General features: G+C 44.1%; 1 protein-coding gene across 2 annotated transcripts; it reads left to right on the top strand.

Moving 5' to 3' along the window:
- Positions 1 to 43: 43 nt before the first annotated feature.
- On the top strand, positions 44 to 12,433 carry MARVELD3 (MARVEL domain containing 3). 2 transcript variants are annotated; one of them, XM_019757401.2, is made up of 3 exons: positions 44 to 534; positions 2,132 to 2,259; positions 10,786 to 12,433. In XM_019757401.2, the coding sequence occupies exons 1-3, from the start codon at positions 149 to 151 to the stop codon at positions 11,421 to 11,423; spliced, it is 1,152 nt and encodes a 383-aa protein (XP_019612960.2). In that variant the 5' UTR covers positions 44 to 148; the 3' UTR covers positions 11,424 to 12,433. The 2 variants fall into 2 exon arrangements, with proteins under 2 accessions (XP_019612960.2, XP_019612968.2); XM_019757409.2 differs by lacking the exon at positions 10,786 to 12,433 and adding an exon at positions 6,380 to 7,836.
- The last annotated feature ends 85 nt before the right edge of the window (positions 12,434 to 12,518 follow it).

Raw genomic sequence — 12,518 nt, forward strand, 5'->3', positions numbered from 1 at the left:
GGCTAGTGCGCGTGCGCGCAGGTGAGCGTCCTGTCCTGTCCCGCCCCGCCGCGCCCCGCCCCGCCCCCGGGCTTGGCCACCTGCCGGGGAAACTTGTGGTGGATTGTTGCCCTCGGGTTGCTCCAGGGCGGGGACACGGAATCGGGCCATGGAACTTACGTCGGGGACTCGCGAGCCCCGGGTCCGGCCGAGAGAGCGGGACCCAGACCGGCACCCCCGCCCGGACCGAGACCGCCACCCGGAGCGACAGCGGGATCGAGCCGAGGACCGGCGCAGGGAGAGAAACGGGGGCGAGCGGAGGGATGGGGACCGGGACAGGGGGCGGGACCGAGACCCCCGCCTGGACAGACACAGGTTCGGGGACCACCGCCCTGGTGAACAAAGAGTTTGGGAAAAATCCCGCCAAAGCCGGACGCGGGACGGACCTCAGCGGCCGACCAGGGACGCAGCCCCGCCCACCTGGTCCGCACCTTGGGAAACCCCGGAGCCGCCGCCCCACAGGAAGGAGGTCTTCGGGCACCGTGGACCAGAAAGGTGAGGTGGGGCTGCTGGGGCCCCTGCGACCTCAGCACCGATGAACCCGGGGTCCAAGGTCAGCCTGCGCTGCTCTGGCGCCCCCAAACCACTTGTCCTGGAAAGCCGGTTTAAAGGAAGACAGTGCATTCCTCCCTTTTGCGCTTAGAGGTGACCTGGGAGGGAAGGAAAACCTTACGATCCCCCTACATCTTGACCAGAACTCGATTAACAAAGCAGAAACCACCCGTTAGCAGTGGAAGGGACGGGGCACCAGGTAAGGAGGAAGAGAGGACTTCAGGACCGGCAAGGGAAAAGGTGGGTAGGAGATTCGGTAGGTGGGGTTAACCTGAGGCTCCTCCCTGACCCCCAACCACGTGGTCACTGGACTGCCCTTAGGGTTTCAGACTCTTGTGTTCCCAAACCAGCCTTCCTCAAAGTCCTTTCCCTGGAGGCCAGGGCCTAATAAAGTCAGCCTAGTGACGGTTTAATAATTTAATGTGTAACCCCTTACAGGGGTATACATATATGTATTAACATATTTCAAAAACAGCTCGGAGAAAGGTACACTTTTAACTAAAACTCCCTTCTGAAGGGCAGAGATTTCCCTCCCTCACTCCACCCCGCCTTTGTGAGGTCTTTCTAGGCCTCACTCAAATCCCATGATTGTTTCAGATCCCGCCATCCTGAATGAGCAAACTTGCCATCCCTGCCCTGTAGAACACAGAGCGTTCCCATGAGGCCTTGTGAAGTGAAAGCATGGTGGCATTCCGGGAGACTGAGCTGGGAGAGGGTGGGGATGGAAGGGAGGACAGGAGGCGGTCCTAGACCTCACACCCCCTCCTAGGGAATTGGTCTTTTTTCCATCGAACATTCCATTCAATTCCACAAATATTGCTGAATGTGTGCCAGTCCAACAAGGAGACTGCCAGGACCTTGAGTGATGGCTTCCTTCTGGGTTTTGACACCTGCTCAGGCTCCTCTCTGCTGTGGGATTTGTGGGTTTAAACCCAGTCTCTCTCCCTGTTGTGTCCACACAGCGGGAAAGCTACTATCCTGAGTTTATATTACATTATCTAAAACGAATTAGCCAAACTATGACCAAAGGTGTGTCCAGAAACAGTCACAGGCACTAGCGATTGTTTCCCTGATTAAAGCCACATCACATTCCAGCTGCATGACGGGGGAGAATACAGAACTGCATTTTCAGCTTGCTTTGTAAACCAGTTTCCTCGTCCCAAGCTTGGGCATCAGAGTCTTGTGAGTGCAAACTAGTGGTGAAGTGGCCGGATCCATGCTGAACTGAGAAGCTCACGAAAGCAGCTCCCAGCTACCTGGTTAGATAGCTCCCATAGGCTGACAAACCATCAAAAGCAGTGCTCAGAATGGACAGGGATAAGTAATGGGAATAGTCAGAGGAGTTGGGCCAAGTGTTTGGATGCCCTGTGGGGTCACTAAACCAGCTACTTCCTGGAGTATGAAACACTACGGCAAATTTTGTTTCTGTTCTGCACATTCTTTGATGATGGGGCCCAACATCAGGGGTCCAGAATTCTAATACTGAACAAGCTATTGAATTTGAGGCCCCCTAATGGCCGTGTATGTTTTTTGGTTATAGTGAATTCACTTCAGGGAGATACCTGCCCTCAAACCCCAGGCCTGGACGTGAGGAAGTGGAATATTACCAGTCAGAGGCTGAAGGACTCCTGGAATGCCACAAATGCAGATACTTGTGCACTGGGAGAGGTGAGCCATTTTGGAGGCAGTTTGGCCATTTACTGTCGCTGGGGGTTCTGAAAGGGGTCTAAGCTAGTGAAGCAAAAATTCAAGCAGAATTAGATTCCTAGCACTTTTGTTTCCATGGCTACATGAGTTTCTTTTCTAAAAAAAAGTAGAAGTGTCTAAAAGGTGCAGCTAGATTTCCTGTGCTTCTCCTCTAAGGTTCCCTGAGGTCTGAGTTAGAGATGGAAGTCACCTGGAGGGGCAGCTGGGTTGTAGCTCATGACAGGAGAGCTGATGCCTGAACACTCCATCATGGCTTTTAAACTTTATTGACTGATACCCACAGTAAGAAATACATTTTACATTCAGACCAAGTTCACACACACACACACACACACACACACACACACACACACGTCATGAAACAATACTTAACCCTATTACATACAAAATGCACAGATTAATTTCTATTCTGTTTCATTAAAAATAAACAAGAACCAAAACCCACACTTACTAGAACCCAGAGTTTGAAAAACACAACTAATATCATGTGCCAAATGTAGTTTCCCAGAGTTCCCATCCCAGCACCTGTCCTGGCCTTGCCAGCAATGGAGAAAATCTGGTTTGTCAGGATGATTCCTTGTGGCTCATGTGAATGGGTGAGAAATTTTCCTAGGCTGTTTATGACTAAGCAGGGAAAACTTCTCAGCCTAAGGGAGAAAAACCATGGAACTTATACCGGAAAATGTATTTTAAGATGATTACAATGATATACCTGATTATGGGATTATATGGAACTTTCTTTAAAAAGCTACAGGTAATCCTGGTACAAGAATCCTCACTTTAGTTTACATACGTTGGCACAACCTCAGTGCTTTTAATTCTGTAAACAACTCCTGAGCCTCAGAGAGCTATAGTAAGTTACCCAAAGTCACACAGCTATTAAGTGAAAGAGCTGTGACTCTAAGACCTGAAATGGTTTACTTGCTTGACCTTTCTTCTTTTCTCAATGATATAAATAATAGGACTAAGCCAGAGGCTAGTTAACAGGTTTGGTTTTTCTATAGAGGTATGTTTTCTTTTGTGGTTGATTTACCCAGAGGACAGGGCAGACCTTGAGGCTCCTGACCAAAGAACACCTTGATTTACCTTTGATTGCTTCTGGCTGTTTGGCTTTGGGCCTAGAGGTTGGGTTTCTGAGTCAAGATAGTGAAAGGATGGACTCAGCAGCCAGAAGCTAATGAGGGCTTATAAAGATCTCTGGACGGGCAGAGACCCATATAAGTACACAATACAGTGTTGTATTGAGAGAAACAGCCATTGAACGCCAGGAACTTTTCTCAAGCAGGAAATGCGTACCTGGATAAAGGTCATCTGAAGATTATTCAGCCTCATCTTAGAGTACATCTTTTATGACTTCTTTTCCTTGTCCGTGAAATCATGTCCTCCTCCAGCAAATTGGCAAAAGTGGGAGGCAGCTGTGGCTCTCTCCAGCTTCTGGGGGAGACCCTGAAGTTTGGGCTATGTGAGTCACCCTAACTTAGGAAGTTCAGTGGAACACAGAACACTGACGGAAAGAGCGGCCCCAAATCCACTTTTACAGGCAAGACCCCTCACAGAGACTAAAATCGTCAGGTGCTGAGGATAAAGATGAGATAAAAAGCAAGTGTAAATGTCACATGAACATATCAGATCACCAGGAATCCCGAGTGAGGGATCAGTAAGGAGTTATGTGTTCCCTGGGAAGAAGGTACATTTCCTGCTCCCCTCCTGCCTTCTCCGATTTGCATTTGGAGCAGCTTCTTTCCCTTTTGTTCTTTCTCTCTCCCTTTAGACACTTAGTGCTTACATCATGATGGAGAAGATCATAGGAGAGCTAGGCCAGTGTAACAAGGAAGATGTAAAAATCAATCAATCAATTAATCATGATGATGTTTGCATTCAGCTTGTAGCCTTACTTGCAAACCATCTTTAATTTCATTTTCTCCCAAGAAAGTTTAATCCCTGGAGTCAGTGGTGCTTGTCTCTCACTCAGAGCCTGGAGATTTAGGTTTCGAGATGGCTTCCGACAGCCAATGGCATTGACTTGTGATAACACTGGAAAGATTCAGGGTTTTTTCCCCCCCAATTTATATTCTCAATCCCCACTTTTTGGTACTTATTTAATACACTAACCCAGTATTTATCTGGACTAAGCTCATGCCAAGATTTTAAACCACAGTTGACTTTAAGAGTGTTAGCTCATTAACGGATCTGAAGGATTCAACCTGGGTCAAAGGAAGGAATGACCAAAAATGAACTACTGCTTCCTAGGAGAGAGAGGGGCTTATCAGAGACCCAGATGCCTTCAAAGGGTAAGGAAGGCTTGGAGAGCCTCTGAGCCTTTATTTTTAAAAACAGATATCCCTGGACATTCCTCCCTGGTTCTTTTCTGATTCTATTACACCTGAAACAGGAATAGGGGCTTGTGTCCTCCCCACACTGTATTAAGAAATAGCATATATTTGCCCCCATGTAGCAAAACATTAGGAAAAGCCTAAATGTCATTTACATTGGAATTATTTAAAATTGTGGTATTCATTACATCCTTTAAAATTATTAAGTAGATTTATTTTTTTGTGAGATAGAAAAAATGTTCACACTATATTCTTAAGTGAAAAAATAAGTTATATAAATAGGAGCCTGTTCTTAACTAAACAAGCAAATAATCAATGGCAAAAATTATGGCAGAAAAGTGCAGAAGAAAAAAATAATGGTAATTTTCTTTTTTATTGGTTGGATTTCAGATAATTTTTACATTATATATTTTTGTTAGATCTACATTTTTATAAGTATGTTAATTTTTTATAATTAAAGAAAACAATAATACTATTTGCATTTTGGGGGGAAATTGTACAGGGTAAATACTTGAGAGTGCATATCATTTCAATTAGAGAATGTGTAGATGTAACACAGTGTCATTCGTAGACCAGATGGACCTGGGAGCAAAATCTAGTTCTCTGAAGGCGAGGGAGATGCTAACCCCGATCAGAGTCAGCTAACTCACTAGAACCCTTCCAGCATGCACAATTCCCAGTTCAGAAGCACGCAGCTTTAAATTATGCTGAGAAAAAGAAGCCACACACAAAAGAGTACATAATTGTATGATTCCATTTACCTGAAATTCTAGAAAAGACAAACCTAATTGCTAATGGCAAAAAGCAGGTCAGTGGTTGTCTGAGGAGGAAGGTGAGGGATTGATCGCAAAGGTCAACTTTCTAGGGAACTTTCTGGGCAGATGAAATGGTCTGCATCTTGTTTGTGATTGATTACATGGCAAAACTCAAGCTGTATGCTTAATGTAGTCATTTTGTTGTGTATAACTTATGTCTCAATAAAGCTGATTTTAAGGAAAACAGCCAGCTTTGCTTGAAGAGCTGGAGATCTTTCCATGTCCAAGATAAGGAAGCCGGGGGCCCTAAAAGAATCCAGCTCTGGGAAAAATATAATGACCCAGACGTGCTCTTTAGGGAAATTAAAGAAAATGGTATACTTTAAAATCTACTTATTGAGTTAAAGTCTAAGAACAATAAAACCAATTATGTTTCTCTAATTATGTAAGTCTGATGGGTTTAATTAACTTAATCTTTCCTATTTCTAATACATGCACCACGGTTAACATTTGATGTATAACTTTCATGCTGTTTCCTAACTTCATTATATATTTTTTAAGTTCTATATTATAATGTCCTTCAAACTTGGAGAAGTCGCCTCTTTCAAACTGAAGATAGCCACAAAAATAGATGCAAAGAGAAGTATTTTTCAGTCTTTCTGGCAGGGAAGGGTTAGGGCAGAAAATGTGGTTGCCTTCCATATAGGATGCCTTTCTGCTCGCTCACTGGCCGGATTTCTCCCACCATCCTCCTGCACCTGACCTGGGAATTACTGTCAGTCCAAAGTATCTCTGACATCATTTCTGGAGACCATAGTTCCCTGCTACCATCTAATGCAGCTTTGGCTGCTCAGGCCTTGGGGGAATGCAGTATAAAGAGCCAGCTGTGGTTTGAGCTGCCACAGGGAAGATAAGCCTCACAGTACAAGTACGAAATCACCTCCAAGTACGAAATTGCATCTCTCAAAATGGTAACGCGCCCTTCTTTTGCAGCCTGCTGCCAAATGCTGGAGGTTCTCCTGAACTTGCTGATCCTGGCCTGCAGCTCTGTATCTTACAATTCCACAGGGGGCTACACAGGCATCACCAGTTTGGGGGGCATTTACTATTACCAGTTCGGAGGGGCTTACAGTGGTTTCGATGGTGCTGATGGGGAGAAAGCGCAGCAGCTGGATATCCAGTTCTACCAGCTAAAGCTGCCCACGGTCACGGCGGCAATGGCCTACAGTGGAGCCCTCATGGCCTTCTGCTGCCTTGTCATCGGCATGGGCGTCCTGCGGGTCCCGTGGCATTGCCCCCTGTGGCTGCTGGTTGAAGGCTTGCTGGACGTGCTCATTGCCGGGGCGTATGTGCCAGCTCTGTACTTCTACTTCCACTCCCTGTCCGCCGCCTACGCCTCGCCTGTGTGCAAGGAGAGAGAGGCACTGTACCAGAGCAAAGGCTACCACGGCTTCAGCTGCAATTTCCACGGGGGAGATATAGGAGCTGGCATCTTTGCTGCCCTGGGCATTGGGGTCTTTGCCATGGGGGCCGTGCTGGCCATCAAGGGTTACCGAAAGGTCAGGAAGTTGAAAGAGAAGCCTGCAGAAATGTTAGCATTTTAGGCTTTTAAAAATGTTCTGCCAAATATAAGTGATAGAAGTTACTCTGAACCGTTTTCTTTCATGGAAGACGTTGTGGAACTTGCCAGTGCTTGAACAGTATCAGGCCAACTTTGGTATCCTGGGTGTGGCTCTGGGTTACACGAAGTGTTGTTCTCTGATGTCATAAGCCTGGTTCTGGAGTCCTGTTGGTGAGAGACTAACCGAAATTAAAAAAAAAAAAAAAAAAGCTGGAGCCCAACCCACAAGGAAAAGGCATGTGCTGCAGAAAGTGTACTTCTCGATTAAATAAAGGGAGATAACCAAGTGAATTTGAAGAACCTTATCTTCAAAGTTCATGAAAAACCACAGACATGAGACAGCATTTCAGCCTAAACTTTTCTAAACACAGCTGTCTTAAGCAGATTAGCCCTGAATTTTTTCCACACTGAGCCCTGTGGTCCTTCACTTCCTTCATGCTGTGGATGGAGCGGGCGGGGATGCTGGGGAGACTACTCCTGTACAATTTAAGTTGGAGGTAGGCGTGGGCTGAGGAAAGAGGAGTCAGATTCATTTGCTGGGTTTCAAAGAAGCTATTCTAACAAGCCCCTTACAATGGCCTTCAAAGCTCAATAAATGTTTTGTACCTCTTGTAAATGTACCATTGTCCAAGAATAAAACTCGGCATCTGGAATTCAGGATCCATCCAGAATAAAAGAATGTAAAATCTTTCCCAACAGAAGAATGCTACTTTTGGCCAACTTCATGGGTTCTTATTGCATGTTAAATTATGGACATTACAGTATATTCTTGTTACAAGTGAATATGTTCTTTATGTGGGTCTAATAAAAATCCAAAGAAAAATTTTAATTTGGAGGTGATGGTTCTCTTTATATTTGTAATATTATTCCCTTAAATACAGGCAACATTTAAAAGGTGAGTTCCATTTGGGTTTAGAAAAGGAAATTAGTATGTATATGTGCTGTATATGATTAGAAAATTTCTTGAAGAATACATAAGGCATTAACAATATTTGCTTCCGCAGAGGAGTTTTTTTATTTTTCATTTCATGCATGGCTTGACTGCACATATATTAGTTTTGTTTCAGATAAAAAATTTGACTTGCTCTCATCAGTTTTTTCACATTTGCAGTGCAAACGTAGAATTGGATGTATAATTAAGCAGAGTATTAAATGAGCAGTCACAAAAGCAGCCTCACTGAGAAAGACACTACAAGAAAAATCTCACATCTGTTTCAGATTCTTCACTTCCCTCTACAGAGCCCTCTGCTGTTTTTCCAGTGATTTGTGCCATCTCACCAGAGAGAAACTGTTACTCTGGTAGTCACCCTATTTCTTTTCTCTTGATGTATTCTCTTTCTGCACAACCAGGATGCTTGGAAATACCTGAGCGTGTTTGATCTTGATAGCTAAGCCAGGTCAGGCTGGCTGGTATTGTAATAATATTCAGTGACCATTGAATATGCCACTGAACAGAGCCGATATCATTGGACCCGGCAACAGACCATTGACTGTTGCAATCAGTAGGGTAGTTGACAAGATCTAGATTTATTCCATTTCAGCCTAGCAGATATGTGCTGCGTGGGTTATAACTTCACTGTTTTAACAGATTCTGTCCCAGAGGAAACATTCAGGTTGCCACATCTTGTAGTAGTACGGTCTTCCTGTTTCCCTTCAGGGGGTGAGATATTAACATATGTTCAGAATGAAAACCAAGGCAGAGAAAGGTGTTGGGTAGGGGGATTCACGCCCCATGAATTGGAATGATGTCTGGGTCAATTCACTCACTCTGCTATAGGGAGAGAGTGGCCAGTAGCTTACAGTGCCTGGGTGGAGAGTGGGCAGTTCTGATATGATGTTATTTTCAGATTTAAATTAAAGGAATGTAGCTTCTCAACTGTCAGAGCCCTTGACTGCTGTGTCCCGTGGACCTCCTAGGAATTCGTGTGGGCCCAGCAGGAGATAGGATCAGCGAGCCCAATAGCTGTTGTACGTTAGAGATATTGGTCTTTAGCCACCTAGTTTATAAACGTCGTGGTCTGCCTAGTGTATTCGAGGGTTTTCCTGATTTCTGAGAAACCACGCTTTTCATAAATTCATCCTATTTTTTAAATTTCTCACTAAACCCCTTCCATTTTATAAACGTTACTGAGTAGCATTGCCATCGCTTATATAACATTTTATGATTTTCCAAGTATTTCCATGTCCTTGCTTTCATTTGGGCTCACCACAGCCCTGTGGGACAATACAAGCAGACATTATCTTCATTTGTCAGATGAAGTGTCGGAAGCTTAGAGCCAATGACTTGGGCAAGGTCACAAGGCATTAAAGAACAGGGATGTGAACCTGGCCCTCCCACGCTAAGTTCATATGCTTTTCTCTTAGTTCTACTGAACCCTGAGAGAATGACCGGAGACCTTCTCCCAGAAGTATGCCTCAAAGAGGTGGGGGCCCCTGTCATTTACAAACGAAGGCTGACCTTGGACAAGAAGACATTCATCTCCATTCACCTACTGACTCCCACCACCTCATAACACTTGTGGGTTCCTAAAATTTGTGAGAAACCCCCAAGTGGACAGCCCAGGTGTGGGCCCAGGTGTCCATCTGTAGGATCCTGGTTGAATAGACTGGTTCATCCACACAGTGGAGTTGGAGGCCACACAACAAGACTATGGCGACTGCAGGAGCTGACCTGAAAACATCTCTAGGAAGAGTAAATAAGAAAGGCAAGACGCGCAACAGTTTATGGGGTATGCTTCCTTGTGAAAAAAGCCAGGATGAAACGCAGATTTCAGTGCTTTTATTTGCATACAGGAATCCTGTAAGTCATATTAGAAAATCATGAAAGTGGCTGGGTGGACAGGGACATGAGTAATGTTTGTCAGTTTATACCTTTTTATGTCATTGTGATTTTAAAAAACTTTAAATTTTGAAATAAATATTTATAAAACATGGCAAAAATAGTACAGAGACCCTGTGTCCCCTTAACCCAGTTTTCTCCAATGGTAATCTCTCACATAACTATAGTATAATATCACAACCAGGAAATTGACAGTCTGCAAAGCTTAGATTTCACCAGTTTTAGCTGCCCTCATGTCTGTGGGTGTAGTCCCATGCAGTTTGATCACGCGTAGATTCATGGTACAGAATGGTTCCATCGTCAGGTCAGGTATCCCTCCGAGCTGCCCCTTTGTAGTCACACTCACCCTTGCCCCTCCCCCACTCCCACTCGTCCCCAACCACCACAGATCTGTCTCCATCTCTATCATTTGTCATTTTGAGACTGTTACATAAATGGAATCATACAGTATGTAACTTTTTGAGATTGGCTCCTCCCCCCACTCATCATAATTCCCTTAAGATCCACCCAAGTTATTGCATGTATCAATAGTTCATTGCTTTTTAGTGCTGAGTATTCTTTGGTATGGAAGTACCAGATTGTTTAACCATTTGCCCATCGAAAGGCATTTGGGTTGTTTCTACTTGACTATTACAAATAAAGCCACTGTGAACATTTATATACATGTTTTTGTGTAGACCTAAGCTTTCATTTCTTTGGGATAAGTGCTCAGGAGCACAGTTGCAAGATCACATGGTAAGTGTATCTTTAGTTTTTAAAGAAACTGCCAAAAAGTTTTCCAGAGTGACATGTTGACTTTTCTATGAATATTGCAAAACTAAGCATGTTGATGTTGAATCTGCCTATAAAATCAGCTCACCAGTATTTCTCTAGTCTGACTTAGAGACTTTTCCTGGGTGAGTGATATTAGTGTTAAATCCCGAATCTCTCTCCTCCTAGGTGTGGTACAGATAGTGGAAGTGATACTGAATGGGATGGTTCTCATGTGTATCGTGGCTTCCTACTTTGTCCTTGCTGGATTCAGTGCCAGCTTTACCAGCGGCGGCGGCTTTGGGAACAACTATTACTCACCATTTGAGGGCACTGAGCTGGAGCAGGTTCGGCAGCTGGACCAGCAATACACTGTTCTCCGGGCACCCCTGATATATGGCGGTGTGGCTGTTTCTCTGGGGCTGGGTGTCCTCACCATGGGTGTTTTACTCCAAGGAGCCAAGAGTCTAAGCAAACTGCCGAGGAAGTGGCTCCTTTTGGAGGCTGCCTTCAGCCTCTTGGCAGCAGTGGGCTACTGCATAGGTATTGGCATTTACCTCCATGTAGCCCTGCGGATCAATGCCACAGACACTTGCAAAACAAGACAGAGGCTCTATGCCCGCAAAGGTCTCACCTGGATGAACTGCCAGCTTGCAGGCACTGATGGAGCAGCAGCCACCTTTGCTTGTCTTCTGGTGATCATGTATGGCGCCAGCGTGGTGCTGGCCCTACGGAGCTACCGCGAGCAGAAGCACTACAAAGACAGCCAAGCACAGCACAGAAATTACAGTGAGGCACCGGAGTACGTATGGTCTGGAACACTCTGAGACTTTCTTCTGGAAGCTAAATGTCAACCCATCTGCCTTACTTCTCAAAAAAAATAGGTCCTTTAAAATCGCACATTTGACAACTGGGGTTTTCACATAACTTGATTTTATAAATGTTCTTCTTGGTTACAGTGCAAAGCTAGATGGTCGTCTCATTTTTCTATCAATTAAGTCTTTGTTGGCTGATCATTTGAAAAAAACATCACCGTTGCTACAAAGAACATACGTTTGAGTATAATCTTATGGTATGGCTCTTACCAAATGGTAAGGTGATGGTTATGGCTGAGTAGCCACAGAAATTCTGAAAGTTGAGAACTACATTTCAGGGGTAGCAGGCCCAGTTATAGTAGAAATTTCTTACCTGTATTAACTATTTAAAGTCACCAAAAGAAATATGCCATTGCCCCTCATATTTGGTCCATGGGAATGATTTTAAAGCAGTTGTGTGATTGAATGCTAAACAATTACATTCTGACCGTCTCCTAGAAGGAAACTATTCTGCCCACAGGACAGTGTACCGTGACTGCCTGGAACCCAAGGAGACTTCTTCCAGTAGAGATGGTAAGGCTGGATTTCTCATACATGAAGAGAGATGCTGTTAGCATGCATATTCCTCCTCAGGATGCCTGTGTTAGGGCTGAGAAAATGTTTTAGGTTTTTTATTTGCCCGCATTCCAAGTTAGTTTCTTTTTTGTCCAAGTCATTCATTTGGAATTCACTTTCCTGAAATAGTTTGTTTCTTAATTATGAAGCTTCCAAGTAGTGAGAAATTAAATTTATAAACTTAAACGTGTAATCACATTTCAACTATCTCAAAGATAAAACACTTAATTTTACTAGACAATAAAGGCTTACAGGAGGCTTCTTTATTGCTGCAGTCCGTTGAGTGACAGTGCCTTACAGAGGCCTTCAAAAGTAGATTGGAATCTCTCATGACCCTGAATTGTTTTCATAATGTAACAGATCATTAACACTGAATCTTAAAAATAAAGTTCTTTCAATAATTTTAATCCAAAGTTTTACAGCTATTCTTATATTTTACAACTTGTCTCAGTTTTCAGTTTGTCAGGTACAACTAGAAATATACACATTTAT

Source organism: Rhinolophus sinicus, linkage group LG11 (assembly GCF_036562045.2).
Source record: "Rhinolophus sinicus isolate RSC01 linkage group LG11, ASM3656204v1, whole genome shotgun sequence".
NCBI lineage: Eukaryota > Metazoa > Chordata > Mammalia > Chiroptera > Rhinolophidae > Rhinolophus > Rhinolophus sinicus.

Coding starts and splice junctions, on each gene's coding strand:
- MARVELD3 (XM_019757401.2), top strand. CDS start 149: ATGGAACTTACGTCGGGGACTCGCGAGCCCCGGGTCCGGCCGAGAGAG. Junction 535..2,131: donor GGGCACCGTGGACCAGAAAG/GTGAGGTGGGGC, acceptor TTTTGGTTATAG/TGAATTCACTTCAGGGAGAT. Junction 2,260..10,785: donor ATACTTGTGCACTGGGAGAG/GTGAGCCATTTT, acceptor CTCTCCTCCTAG/GTGTGGTACAGATAGTGGAA.